General features: G+C 38.6%; 3 protein-coding genes across 7 annotated transcripts in view; 2 read left to right on the top strand and 1 right to left on the bottom strand.

The window, feature by feature from the left end:
- Nucleotides 1-12,757, bottom strand: part of LOC129718552 (papilin) — a 206,662-nt gene that overhangs the window by 109,841 nt on the left and 84,064 nt on the right. The gene's annotated exons all lie outside the window — the stretch shown is intronic.
- On the top strand, nucleotides 1,319-2,360 carry LOC129718553 (cuticle protein-like). The gene is made up of 2 exons (XM_055669430.1): nucleotides 1,319-1,445; nucleotides 1,530-2,360. The coding sequence occupies exons 1-2, from the start codon at nucleotides 1,434-1,436 to the stop codon at nucleotides 2,277-2,279; spliced, it is 762 nt and encodes a 253-aa protein (XP_055525405.1). The 5' UTR covers nucleotides 1,319-1,433; the 3' UTR covers nucleotides 2,280-2,360.
- Nucleotides 10,383-11,340, top strand: LOC129718554 (larval cuticle protein A3A-like). The gene is made up of 2 exons (XM_055669431.1): nucleotides 10,383-10,499; nucleotides 10,591-11,340. The coding sequence occupies exons 1-2, from the start codon at nucleotides 10,455-10,457 to the stop codon at nucleotides 11,206-11,208; spliced, it is 663 nt and encodes a 220-aa protein (XP_055525406.1). The 5' UTR covers nucleotides 10,383-10,454; the 3' UTR covers nucleotides 11,209-11,340.

Genomic DNA, 12,757 nt, shown 5'->3' with positions numbered 1-12,757 from the left:
ATTTCTTTAGTTATTGAAGATTTTCATTTATATAATGCACTAATTAACTAACAAATATTTAAAAAAATGCAAATATCCGCAGACAAATCCATTTCTATATTAAGGTATAAGTCGAACATCATTTAATCCAGGTACAGGTATTTTTCTGTCTTTGTAGATATCTATTAGTAAAAAATGCATTTTTCTAATAGTAATCCTAAATAGCTAACGAAATATTAGAGATACAAAACCACTGTGTGATTTATCCACCAGATACAAACCACTGTGTAAAATGTGTGATTTATCATAGCGAACAACATTGTAGAACATTGAAAAATCGCATAAAAATGCTGTAGGAAATGATATTAAATAAATAAATTTCAAGGGACATTCTACATGAAGCTTCACAAAAGTCCATTTAAATACGCGGATAGTGGTCTAAATCTTCAAAAAGCTGTTTCTTATAAAATGTACCATAACTTTGCCGCACAAAGTGAGTTTTTAAATGCAAAAAGACAGGTAAAATTTGTTTCTTACTTTCAGGTGAATTAATCATAATATTGCAACTTCAAAGAAACGTAGAATAATTAATGGAAAAACTTTGCCAAAGACACTAAGAGGCTCTAAAATATTTTTTTTGGCCCAAAATAATTTCGATCACGGTTTTGCTGTTTTGGAAGTAGTGTGGATTCCAAGGTACTCGCATTGGTTTTTTATTGCAAGTGATTTCACACCATCGTCATCAATTGACTAAATACAAAAAAAGAACAATTAAAAATTGATAAATTTTTATGAAACATAAAAATATATAACCATATTTTTTGCCAAACTCGCATACAATTTAACGAAAATTTCAATAAATACTGTAATAATTTTGAATATAAATACAAAGTTTTAATATATAAGCATTAGGGAAATAACTTCGTGAAACTAACAATGTCATTATATTTCCACTGACATCATAGTAGTAACTGTACCAACTCAATCATATTAGATTATTTTTTAATTCCCAAAATCTATAGTTCTTTGTTAACAAGAACTTAATTTTATTTCAAGATGATGCAAGCACTTAGTAACAGAGACTTGACTCGGTGCATAGCAACAGAATAATGCATGCTTGCATACATGAAACTGGGTTTCATAAACCGCAAAATTATTGCATCAGATGGATGGTTCTGCAAAAGTTTATTGCCTGCGCTGGGTTCTGCCAAGCGACTGATCGGTCGGGGATAGTCAAGTTCTTGTCAGCCCAAGTTCACTTTCACGTCCCACATGTTAAGGATATGCTGCAGCCGATCTGTGGCTCACAAGTCACCTAGTTGGGGTTGCAAATTTTTACACTATTTAATTTTTTGATAATCAGTGGCTGGTATAAAATGAACGTGTTGTAAAGGACTCAGCACAGTTCGAATAGTTTCACTGGTCAAGTAACAGCAAGTGTCTCTTCGCAAAAAATGGCATTCAAGGTATGTGTATTGTTTTTGTGCTAATGTGTAATAAGTACTGTAACGTTTCAATCGATCACATTAACGTGAAAAATTAATTTGCAGTTTGTGACTTTCCTCGCTCTGGTGGCCGTCGCACGTGCTGGATTAATTGCAAGCCCAGCTCTGTCCTACGCCGCAGCTCCAGCTCTATCCTACGCCGCAGCTCCCGCTCTCTCATATGCCGCACCAGCGCAATTGGCCTACTCTGCTCCAATTGCTAAAAGCATCTCGTATGCTGCTCCTGCCACTAAGACATTGATTGCTGCTCCAGCACAACTGGCCTATGCCGCACCAGTCGCCAAGACCCTCGTCGCTGCCCCGATTGCCAAGACCATCGTTGCCGATGAATACGACCCGAACCCACAGTACTCCTTCTCCTATGGAATCTCCGATCAGCTGACCGGTGACCAGAAATCCCAACAGGAATCCCGCAACGGAGATTTAGTTCAGGGCTCGTACTCCCTCGTAGATGCTGATGGTCTGAAGCGTACCGTTGACTACACTGCCGATTCACACAACGGATTCAACGCCGTCGTGCGTCGTGAACCGCTGGTTGCCAAAACACTGATCGCTCAGCCCGCTCTGGCCACCGAAACAATCTTGGCACCTCAACCAGCTTTCAGCGCCTATGCTGCACCATTGGCATCCAAGACCATCATTGCTCAACCAGCTCTGGCCAGCTACGCTGCGCCTATCGCTACCAAGTCCTTGATTGCGCAGCCCGCTATTGCCTCGTACTCCGCGCCTTTGGCCACCAAGGCTTACCTGGCCCAGCCAGCTTATGCTTCCTATGCTGCTCCGGCCCATTATTAAGCCGAATGACTAATTATTTTGTTAAACTGTTTATCTACCACCTGAACTACTAAGACTTTCAATAGATGATAAAATCATCCATATTGTGCGAGTAAATATTCTAATCAATATCCGAATTTTCAAATCATTCTCCGTGACCTCGAAGTGTTTCCAATACTAAATTTCGTATGTAGAAAACAAATGAAGCAGTGCTATATAATATTTGTCAATATTTAGGTGCTAAGTTTCTCTAAGGTAGTCTTTCCGTCAGCTGCTTCGAAAAATACTCTAAGAAACTGTTTCGAACAGAAAATTTGAGTCAAATAAATTTATTTTTCGGATTTTTTTTATCACTGGAAATGTATTATGCAGTTAGTGAAAATTGTTAGCAAAAATGACTAGAACAAGATACGTGTCTTTTGCAGTATGCAGCGGACACGATTGTCGCTGCGGGTGAACGAAAGGCGAACTAATTTGTATACTGCTAATTTGAAGATGACGGCAAGGTGGCGAAAGGTGATGCATTTTTTTTTTTCAATGTACGGTCCTGCCATCTAATTTTCAATATCCTTGCACGGTGGGCAATCTAATTTCCAATATCCTTACACGGTGCTGCCATCTAGTTTTCATTTTCATCTGGCGGATTATGTACGATAAATCGATTTTGCTAATACCCAGTTTTATGTGCATTAAGGTAATCAGATGGCAGCACTAACCGTTGTAAAGGTGTCGTGGGCAAAATGTATGGAAAAACTGGAAGTCAGGTATATTTATCTAGTCAGCTTTGGTACTCGTGGATGGAACTAACGCATGTTTTATGAGCTACGAACTCTGGATAACGAATGTGTATTAGCTATAACCCATTTTTATCAAGCGTATAATCACAAACAAACAGACGTGCCACTCGAAGGCGATTTCGTCATCCATTTCCAATTTCCTGTGAAATTTTCATCAAATTCGATGCAATATTTTTAAAGCTATGTCTATTTAAAAACAATTTTGACCTAAATTTCAAATGACAATAGCAACTTGAAAACTTACTCAAATGCAATACAAATTGGAAAATCAACTTCCCGAGTGAAACTCTAGAAGTTTTCAACACTTATTTGAAAAAATTAGACATCGCGATTTTTAGTGATCCGTTTCATGAATTCTGACACTATGAGAAATCGCTTACACTCATTAGCAAAGACAAAAACCGTCAGTAATACTGCTGGTTCGGAACTCCGCTCCAAAACCTAACCTTCAAATCTTTCACTTTAGAAAAATGATGTCTTAGGCAAAACTGTAGATAATATAGACCGTTCCGATAATTATAAATACACTTACGATCAACCGTCATATCAAATAACGTGCAGCATTCAACCAAACGTTGGCTGCGTCCTGTTGTTTACATCCAAAAGAAACAGATGCTGTCATTTTTTCTAACATTTAGTGCGAAATTTTGAAAATGCGTGGCCTTTCTCCCGAGCAAAGAAAGCGAATTGTGCACAAATGGGGCACCGTGAGTGGTCTTTCTATAAGAAAATTAGCCAGAGAAGAAGGTATAAGCACAGACTAACAGACATAACACGTCGAACAAATTTTCAATAAAATCATCGTTCGGATGATTTCAGTACATTACGTTAGTAACACTAGCACCATCTGCTGCCGTGTTCGCGCTGCGTCATGTTTTTTTATATCAGCGCTAGCGTTACTGCGTGTGTCAAATGTGGAACCACAAAATATGTATGAGACTGCATGACAGCGCCCCAGACGGAGTTTTCGCGCGATGAATGTTTTTCGATTGGAAATTCGAAATGATCGTTTTTTTGTGGCGATGGAGATAGACTCCAGTGTTACGTCTGTTAGTCTGTGGTATAAGTGTCGGAGCAGTTCAAACCGCATTGCGGAAGTATTGTGAAGAGTGCACATTTACTGATGCCCCAAGCCGTGGTAGAAAACCCGGGCCTGTTGATCCCACAATGGACAAAAAGGTTAAGGAATACTACAAGCGGCATCCTTCAGTATCAGTACGAGATGTGGCGAGAAAGCTTGGAACCCCGGCGAGTTACGTTATGCGTGCCAAGGGAAGAATGGGTCTGCAGACCCGTCGGAAGCAGAAGCAGCCAAAATGACATCCAAAACAAGCTGAATCTGTGAAACCGAGAGCTCGGAAACTTTATGACAAACTTCTGACCAAAAAAATGGGGTGTGTTATCATGGATGACGAAACCTACATAAAACTGGACTATAAGACTCTGCCAGGACCGCAATTTTATACATCACCGAAGGGAAAGGATGTCCCTGGACCAGTGAAAGCCATTTACACAGGTTTACAGGTGTCCCAAAGGCGATGAATCTTCCAAACTGCCCTGAAATTCGCCCTATTGAGACTTTTTGGGCTTTGACCAAAGCAAAGCTGAGGAAATATGTCAAACCAGCGGACAATGTTGAAAAATTTAAAAAAGATTGGCTTAGAGTGGTAAAAATGGTCGGAGAACACACTGTGCAAAAGCTTATGAGTAGTGTGAAGAGAAAAGTTAGAGAACTCGCGTATCCTACGAAAAATAATCCCAACTTGAACTGAAACTGGAAAGAAAACACTTATTATCTATATTTCAAAATAAAATGACCCGAAAAATCCTGTGTTTTTGTTTTATTCAAGAAAGGAGATGTATTTATAATTATTGGGAACAGTCTATATTGCCACAAAAAAAACTTGCTGAAGACACTTTATAACATCTTTCGTTTTGGAAATAAATTGTTTCGTATTCCACTAGTCCCCAAAATAAGATTTTATTGAACAACTGAAAACCTGTAGCACAGACTAACAGACATAACACCTCGAACAAATTTTGAATAAAATCATCGTTCGGATGATTCCAGTACTTTACGTTAGTAACACTAGCACCGCCTGCTACCGTGTTCGCGCTGCGTCATATATTTCGACATCAGCGCTAGCATTACCGCATGTGTCAAATAGGGAACTACAAAATATGTATGAGATTGCATGACAGCGCCGCAGACCGTGTTGTCGTGCGATGACTGTTATGCGATTGGAAATTTGAAATGATCGTTTTTTGTGGCGTCTGTTAGTCTATGCCTGTAGCATTAAACAGGTAACAATGTTCAGTATATCATTACAACTTGAAATACCTTGCAGAACGGTCACGTTTTACCAATAGCTCGAGCCTTAGTCTTAGACTGCCGAGAGATATTGGAAATTTTCCGCATTCAAAAGGTAATCTTTCAAAGAATATCTGTTGAATCGCAAAGTATTAAATTTCTTTTTTAACTTTTAACGAGTGTTCAATGTGTGAAAGCACGTATTTTATCCAATGTGCATATAAAGGGGGGAAACTTCAAGAGGCATGGAGGCATCCATAATCTCACGCAATGCCGGAATCGTCGAGCCTATGGCCATGGAACTCGCAACTGCCATATGACAACAAAATGCATGATTTGTGTTGACTCGTGTGAGAAGAGTCACAAAGGACATCTGTCCTGTGAAAGAGACCATTGGTAGTTTTAAATGTGTCAATTGTGGGGGAAAACACAAGTCAAGTTTCTTCGATTGTCCTGTTAGGTCAAAAATAATTTCCTCTAGACAACGAATATATTTAAAACAACCTGTTGTCAATAATTCTCATGTGGGTAATCAAAAAACTTTCAATACTTCTCAGGCATCACCAGCATTTCCTATAGCTAGTGTGTCTGTATATAATATTCCCAATTTGGAAAACAACAAATTGAAAACAATTAATCCTGCTCAGGCACAAACAGGCATTTCATATGCTAGTGTCCTTTCAGGTAATATTTCGAATTTAAACAGCAACAAGCCCTTCGTGTTTGATGCTAAAAAGTCAGCCAGTATTGATTTAGGTATTCCAACTCCCGTGAAGATTGGCTACCTACAACAATCCATGCTGCAGCTAATGTCCGCTTTGTAGAACTGTAACTCGATGTACAAGGCTGTATAAAGGTATAAAAGGTATGTAGGTATAACATTTACAACTAATATTGTTATGAAATTTAAATTCAGCAATGACTTTAAATAGTGCTGTTAATTTTCTAAATTGTAATGCTCGCTCTCGGTTGAAATTTTTGCAATGATACATTTATGCCATCACTTTCAAGCTACTTTTGGAATATATCACAAGAAAAAAGGAAGTTTTTCTTGTATTCAACAAGCAGGAACTGAACATAAGAAACGGATCACCGGTGGTTGGTTACCGGATCGGAATAACTTCCGAATTCCAAAGGATGCAGATGTGGATTTGGATGGAAACTTTTTTGACAAAAAAGTTGAAAAAGTTAAGTAGTGTGACAATTATGCGGTTATTTACGCTATGTGTCAAAACAATTCGGTATTTTTTACGACTTTTTTCAAACAACCATAAGCATATTTTTCCAGATGTAAAAAGTACATACTATTCTAAGCATTTCCCAATATAAAGCACGAAATCCACGAAATGTCGAATGTTACTATTATGCGATTACACGCAGGGTACACACACAGATGCGATTAACATTATAACCGATATGAAATTGAAAAATCACAAGAGGGTTGTGTGCAAATCAAGTTACGTCGATAGCGAGAGTTATGGTGAACTTGCGTATGACGAAGGCATCGTATTACCTGTTTTATTGAATGGGAGAAAGAGGAATATTGTAAAATTTTGTAAACAGTTAACTAAAACAGTATTACCAAATCGTAGTCAGGCGCTCTGACAACAAAGTTGAAGGCTGTTTTCACACTGAAAATCAGATAGCCAGCAGAAGTTTTGATTGCCAAAATCCAGAATGCCGAACAGCCGTAAAGAGAGCTGTTCATTTACCCGCGGCAAGTTTCTCGCCCCATCGCTCGCGTTCGCGTTCACCATGGCAGAGGCCTAACTGTCTTTGTGAATGCGTTCTAACAGGGCAGTTCGTTATTCAAAGTCGGTTATGCTGATCGCAGCCTTTGCGCTGCCCCCACAGTGGGGAGTTTATTAAATAAAGCAAACATTAGACAACTACAACAGAATTTGATTGCATCCCGCACAGATTGTCTGCTTGTGTTGATGCCAGAAAATTATTAACCTTCAATTACTTGTTTATTTGCCTTGAAAAAGGCATTTTGCGGTTCAAAATCGGTTGCTGATCGCAACCTTTGAGCTGCTCTAACAGTGGGGGAATTAAGATACACGGACAACATGCACTGTGGAAGCTATTTCACATTCAGTAAATTAGATGGGTGCAACAGATTTAAATTGCTAGGGTCCAACACAGAATGCTTGCTTGCGTTGTCAAAAATTATTAACTTTCAATGACTTATTTATTTGCCTTGAAAAAGGCATTTTGATTTTCAAAATTGAATTTCCTGATGGCAATCTTCATGCTGCCCCAACACGGGGGGAATAATGGCAGTCTGGCGACACACGCTGAGAAGAACCGCGCTGCTCCTGAGACGTGGTGACCAACCACAGGGCTAGTGCTGCTGCTAAGGAAGGATGACTGCTGTTGTCGCTGTCTAGAACTATTATGAGCGGCTTCGGCCGAAACAGGCTCTTATATAGGCCAAATAGCATGTTTTCAATTTCAAGGTATATGATTCTGTCGACCGTGCTTGGGAAGCAATCACATAACGACCAATCAGAGATCGAATTTTTCGTTTTGACAAGGCTTGACTATTTTCAATAGTACAGTAGTGTGAATAATAAAATTACAATTATCTTCTTTTGAGAAGAATCTTAGAAGATTTTTCAATCTATCGCTGCAAGAACGAAGAAAATCCATCGAATAATAACCGATTTATAAGCATTTGAAATTGGACATATTTTTCACTTTTTTCGGTTTTAGATTTTCATTTCACATCCCTATGTAGCCGAACTTCCTGAGAGAAGTATTCTACTTCAAAACAACTGTCCTTATAAGGACAAGAAACAAATTTTTGAAGCTTTAATACTCTCTCGTTTTGCGTTAGAATTAAAAGTGAAATGTTATTTGAATCTGCATGCGTTCTGACTGTTGAAACTTGTTTGCGTTGTATTGTGTTTGTCCCATTCCTGTTTAGTGATGTATGTGCAAACTGAAATTCGATTGCATTACAACTCCTCTTCTGCACAAAATTTTTAACGTATTCAAAACAAATAATGTAAAAAAAAAAAACAATTTTATGTAGTTCTACGCCAACCTTGCGGTCGTGGCTTTGCAAACAACCCTTGTGATTTTTTTTTCTGAATCGTAAATCATCGAATCAATCCTTAATGTGAAATCCACGGGATTCGGGAGCAAATAAGAAAGTTTTTCATGAATTCTTGAAAGATGTGAGAAAAAATGATTCATAACCTGGTAGTAGGACACAATAAGAACCAGGACTAGCTTGGAGGTATTTTTTAGCATTACCACCTCGTTTCTGACGTTTTCATTTTTGCTAAGGACGCGTGAATTTGTATGAGATTTGGCAAACTAACAATCACAATTATGTGAGAAAATACAAAAAAAAAATTTATATTTCACGACTAACAGGAAACAATATGATTACTCGATAACGATTTCCCAAGTTAATTAGCTGTGTTCTGTTGAATTGCTTACAATCAGGAATAAAGGCTTTTCCAAAGTAGACAACTTTTTTTCTATTTCAACCTATATTTAAACATACAGTCATACCTCGATATAAGGCAACCTCGATATAACGTAACTCGATAAGTAACTTTTACTTCGATATAACGTAACTTTTTTAATTTGCCGAAATAAAAGTACAAAAAATATTTTTAGGGTGTATAATGTTCCGAATAAATGTTTTAAGTAAGTTTTGAAACCAATAAGAACCGTAAAATGGGGTAAAATTAACATTTATTTTCCCAATGTTTTGGGACTGGTTATGTTCGTCTACGAAAATTGTCTTAAAGGGACATAAGACAGGTTTATATATACTCTTAGGTGAAGGGATATATGTTTTTGCGCACTTTTAAGTAACCATCAAAAATTTTTCATCAATAAAAAAATTATTTTTTTCGTGCTTCGATACAACGTAACTCGATATAACGTAACGAAAATAAAAATAAAGTTGCCTTATATCGAGGTATGACTGTATTAACACGTTTAAACCATTAGAAATCTTTTTTTTTTTCCAATTTATAAATTCTAGGCGTGGCGTTTTGATCAGCAACTGCAAAACGCCAGATGGATTACATCCGGTTCGCCTAAAAGATCGTAACTCAGAAAGCTAACTTTTTTGGTAAGCCACATTCATAGTATTAGAACATGAAATAGAAAGACGCATTAGAAAAATTTGTGATTATCAATCACTGGTTCGCAGTACATTAGTATTAAACACGCGAAAAAATCTTTTATTATTGTGAAACAATCAACATTTCAAACTATTCTGTAGTTAACAACGAATTCTACTTCAATTCCCTTTGTGCCGCTCACATAAACGACGTCACCCTGTAGCCTTTACGAGGCCATCGCCCATTACCTTCGCAACAGTTTTACATTTGCTGTCCGCAACAGATAACAGAAAAACCGTAACCAACTGGGCCTCGAAATCAGACTTTTGACAGTGACCTTCGGCTACTTTTCTCTCTCCGTCGGTTGAATCGGTCTTCCAAAAACTCCTTCAGGCACGTGTGCTTCGACAATGTAAAAAAAAGGTAGGTACCCAAAACCAGTCCCAGTCTAACCAGTTCCGCCAAGGCATCGCACGTACCGCAACTGCAGAATGTCAAAAATTTCATAATTCATTCGGAGATCGGGTGATTAGGATTGGACAAATTTGAACGTCACCCGTGCCGCGTAGGGTTTGACTTCGGCGAGCCAAAAATAGCCATTAACCTATCCATTCAATGCAGTTTGCTTCGGCCTGCCTCCGCTTTTTGTTTGGCTTTAAATATATTGCAAACGGATTCTATTCGAACTGAAACTGAATGGTACGCATGATTTAATACTTGTTTTGATTCATCAACATTTGAATAGAGCTAATAATGATCAGTCCGTCAAAAATTGACACACACATAAACACAGTTAAGGTTTTGTTGGCCGTCGAAGTGTAGCAAGGTGTTTTCGACGAAGAGATTTGAACTCTGAGTGTCGCACAGCCAGCTGCGTGTGGTTCAAGAACAACTTAAACCGGAAAACTTTAATTCAAGATTGAGAGGAATCAATCAATTTGCTATAAATTGGCTAGAGCGCTCGGGTTAGGGCACAGTTCAAGCGTTTGTTTAGTGCCGTATGCAGCAGCACATTCTATCATCGGACGTAAAAATGGCATTCAAGGTGCGTGTCAAAAGTAGTCAACTAATAAGTTGGTGGCTAATAAGTAGTGGCGTGGTTTGAGTTATAGAGTCATATTTTGAATTCATTGCAGGTTTTGAGCTTCCTCGTGCTGGTGGCAGTTGCCCGCGCTGGTGTTTATAACGCTCCTCTGACTTATGCCGCTCCAGCTCCAGCTCTAGCGTACTCTCACGCTCCGGCCCAGCTGGCTTATGCTGCCCCAGCTCAAGTAGCTTATGCTGCTCCAGCTCAAGTGGCTTATGCTGCTCCAGTCGCCAAGACCCTGGTCTCTGCTCCAGTCGTCAAGACCGTTGTCGCCGATGAGTACGACCCGAACCCACAGTACTCGTTCTCGTACGGAATCTCCGATGCCCTGACCGGTGACCAGAAGTCCCAGCAGGAATCTCGCAACGGTGATGTCGTTCAGGGATCATACTCCGTCGTTGACCCAGATGGCACCAAGCGAACAGTCGAATACACCGCCGACCCACACAACGGATTCAATGCCGTCGTCCACCGTGAACCTTTGGGCGCTCCAGTTACCAAGGTCGTTGCTGCTGCTCCAGTCGTCGCCAAGTATGTTGCCCAGCCCGCTGTCTATGCTGCCCCAGCTGTAACCAAGACCCTGGTCCAGCAACCTCTTGTCTACTCAGCCCCAGCCGTCACAAAGACCCTCCTGACCCAGCCTGCCTCCTATGCCTACCACCACTAATCACCAACCGTAGTGTAACTGTTAGTCGAAAAAAGCTGTCACCCTAGATACCTGAAGGGCCACGCCAGAATGTTCTCGTTGTTATGCTAGAAATCGGAAATAGCACCGAAGTTTACAATTGAATAACCTGCAGTTTAGTTGTTTCGCTGAAAATCCGAAATCAGTTTTTCCGCTTTGTTGATATTCCAATTTTGGGTAGGTGTACCTGTGGGAAGAGAAAAAAACACATTAAAATAACATGTTTTAGCACTAGAACTATTAATATGAATTTAAAAAGAATCAAAGAAAAGTTTTTTTTAAATATTTTCTCTTGTGAGTTTGCAGCACTTTATCCCTCATAACGGGTGACAACTAAAACTTTGGATTTTTTTTTGCTACTGTCAAAAATATGTTGATGTATTTATAGATAAACTGATTTATTATCCATGAAACAGTTTTATTTTTCATGAACCCTATTGACGGAAAAACTAAACATTTAAAAGAGATTCCCATTTGGCTTTCCATCGATATTTTTCATGATACTGGAACGAGAGCGTTTGTAGCTTTCACGTCAACTTTTCGAATGTATTAATCAACTGTTTGTAGTTCGTTACCCTAAAGTTAGTTTCGTACACCAAGGAACTTAAAATCTCAAATAAATATTCAATTGAACAACACTGAGAAAGACTCGTTGGGTTGCTTATCTTGAATACAAATGGGGTCGAGTGGTTCTCAACGAATTGAGATTGCAAGATATTTCTTGGTCGAAACCGGAAAATTTCTGCTTTTAAAATAGTTTACCGTTAACTTTTTGACAAGATTTTCATGCAGTTCAGACAGAACTGTACAATCCGCTTTCGTAATGCTTCTTGTTTCAATACGTTTTTAAAAATTTTTGCTTTAAAAATAAAACTGATCATGCATGAACAAATAACAAATAATGGTATAAATGAATGAATTTTATCGTTTCTCATATAAACCCAGCTTTTCTACAGTTCTCATATGAGAAAGTATGCCATAGTAGCTAAAATACTCAAAAAACTGTAGAATTGTCTTTGGCTCTGTTCAACATGTAATTTCTGATGAATTTTAAGCAAGTTTCGATGGTTAACTGCCTTGCAAATAATACTCAAAGGTGTGGTTCCTCCAACTCTCACACTTTTGTATTTTACAATACTATAATTATTTCAATTTATTTCTCTGAATTTTATCAACTTTCACCAAAAAACGCTAAAAATACAAATGGGAGTAGAATACTTTAAGGAGTGGTGCAGAAGATTGCTGGACAACTGGGGGTATGTTCCTTGCTTTTGATTTTACTTCTGAGACTTCAAGTGCTTCTCACTTTGCGTGCAGATTTTTGTTAGAGCTATATTAGTCTTCCGCATTGGAGCATGTTGGCCTTTGTTGGGGAGCTTCTTGACCACGAGCTTGTTTGGTAGCGATGGTATTTTTTATCAAAAATAACATTGAAATCGAGTATCGTAGAATAAGCTTCGTCATAAACATACATTATATACTTCATGAACCAATTACATTTTCTGTCCTATGATTTACAATTTAAGTTACA

This window comes from Wyeomyia smithii, chromosome 1 (genome assembly GCF_029784165.1).
Source record: "Wyeomyia smithii strain HCP4-BCI-WySm-NY-G18 chromosome 1, ASM2978416v1, whole genome shotgun sequence".
NCBI lineage: Eukaryota > Metazoa > Arthropoda > Insecta > Diptera > Culicidae > Wyeomyia > Wyeomyia smithii.
This window is presented reverse-complemented; position numbering and strand designations above follow the sequence as displayed.

Excerpts from the sequence above, each read along its gene's own strand:
- LOC129718554 (XM_055669431.1), top strand. The coding sequence starts at position 10,455 with ATGCAGCAGCACATTCTATCATCGGACGTAAAAATGGCATTCAAG. Across the intron at positions 10,500-10,590 it reads ACGTAAAAATGGCATTCAAG|GTTTTGAGCTTCCTCGTGCT; the intron begins GTGCGTGTCAAA and ends AATTCATTGCAG.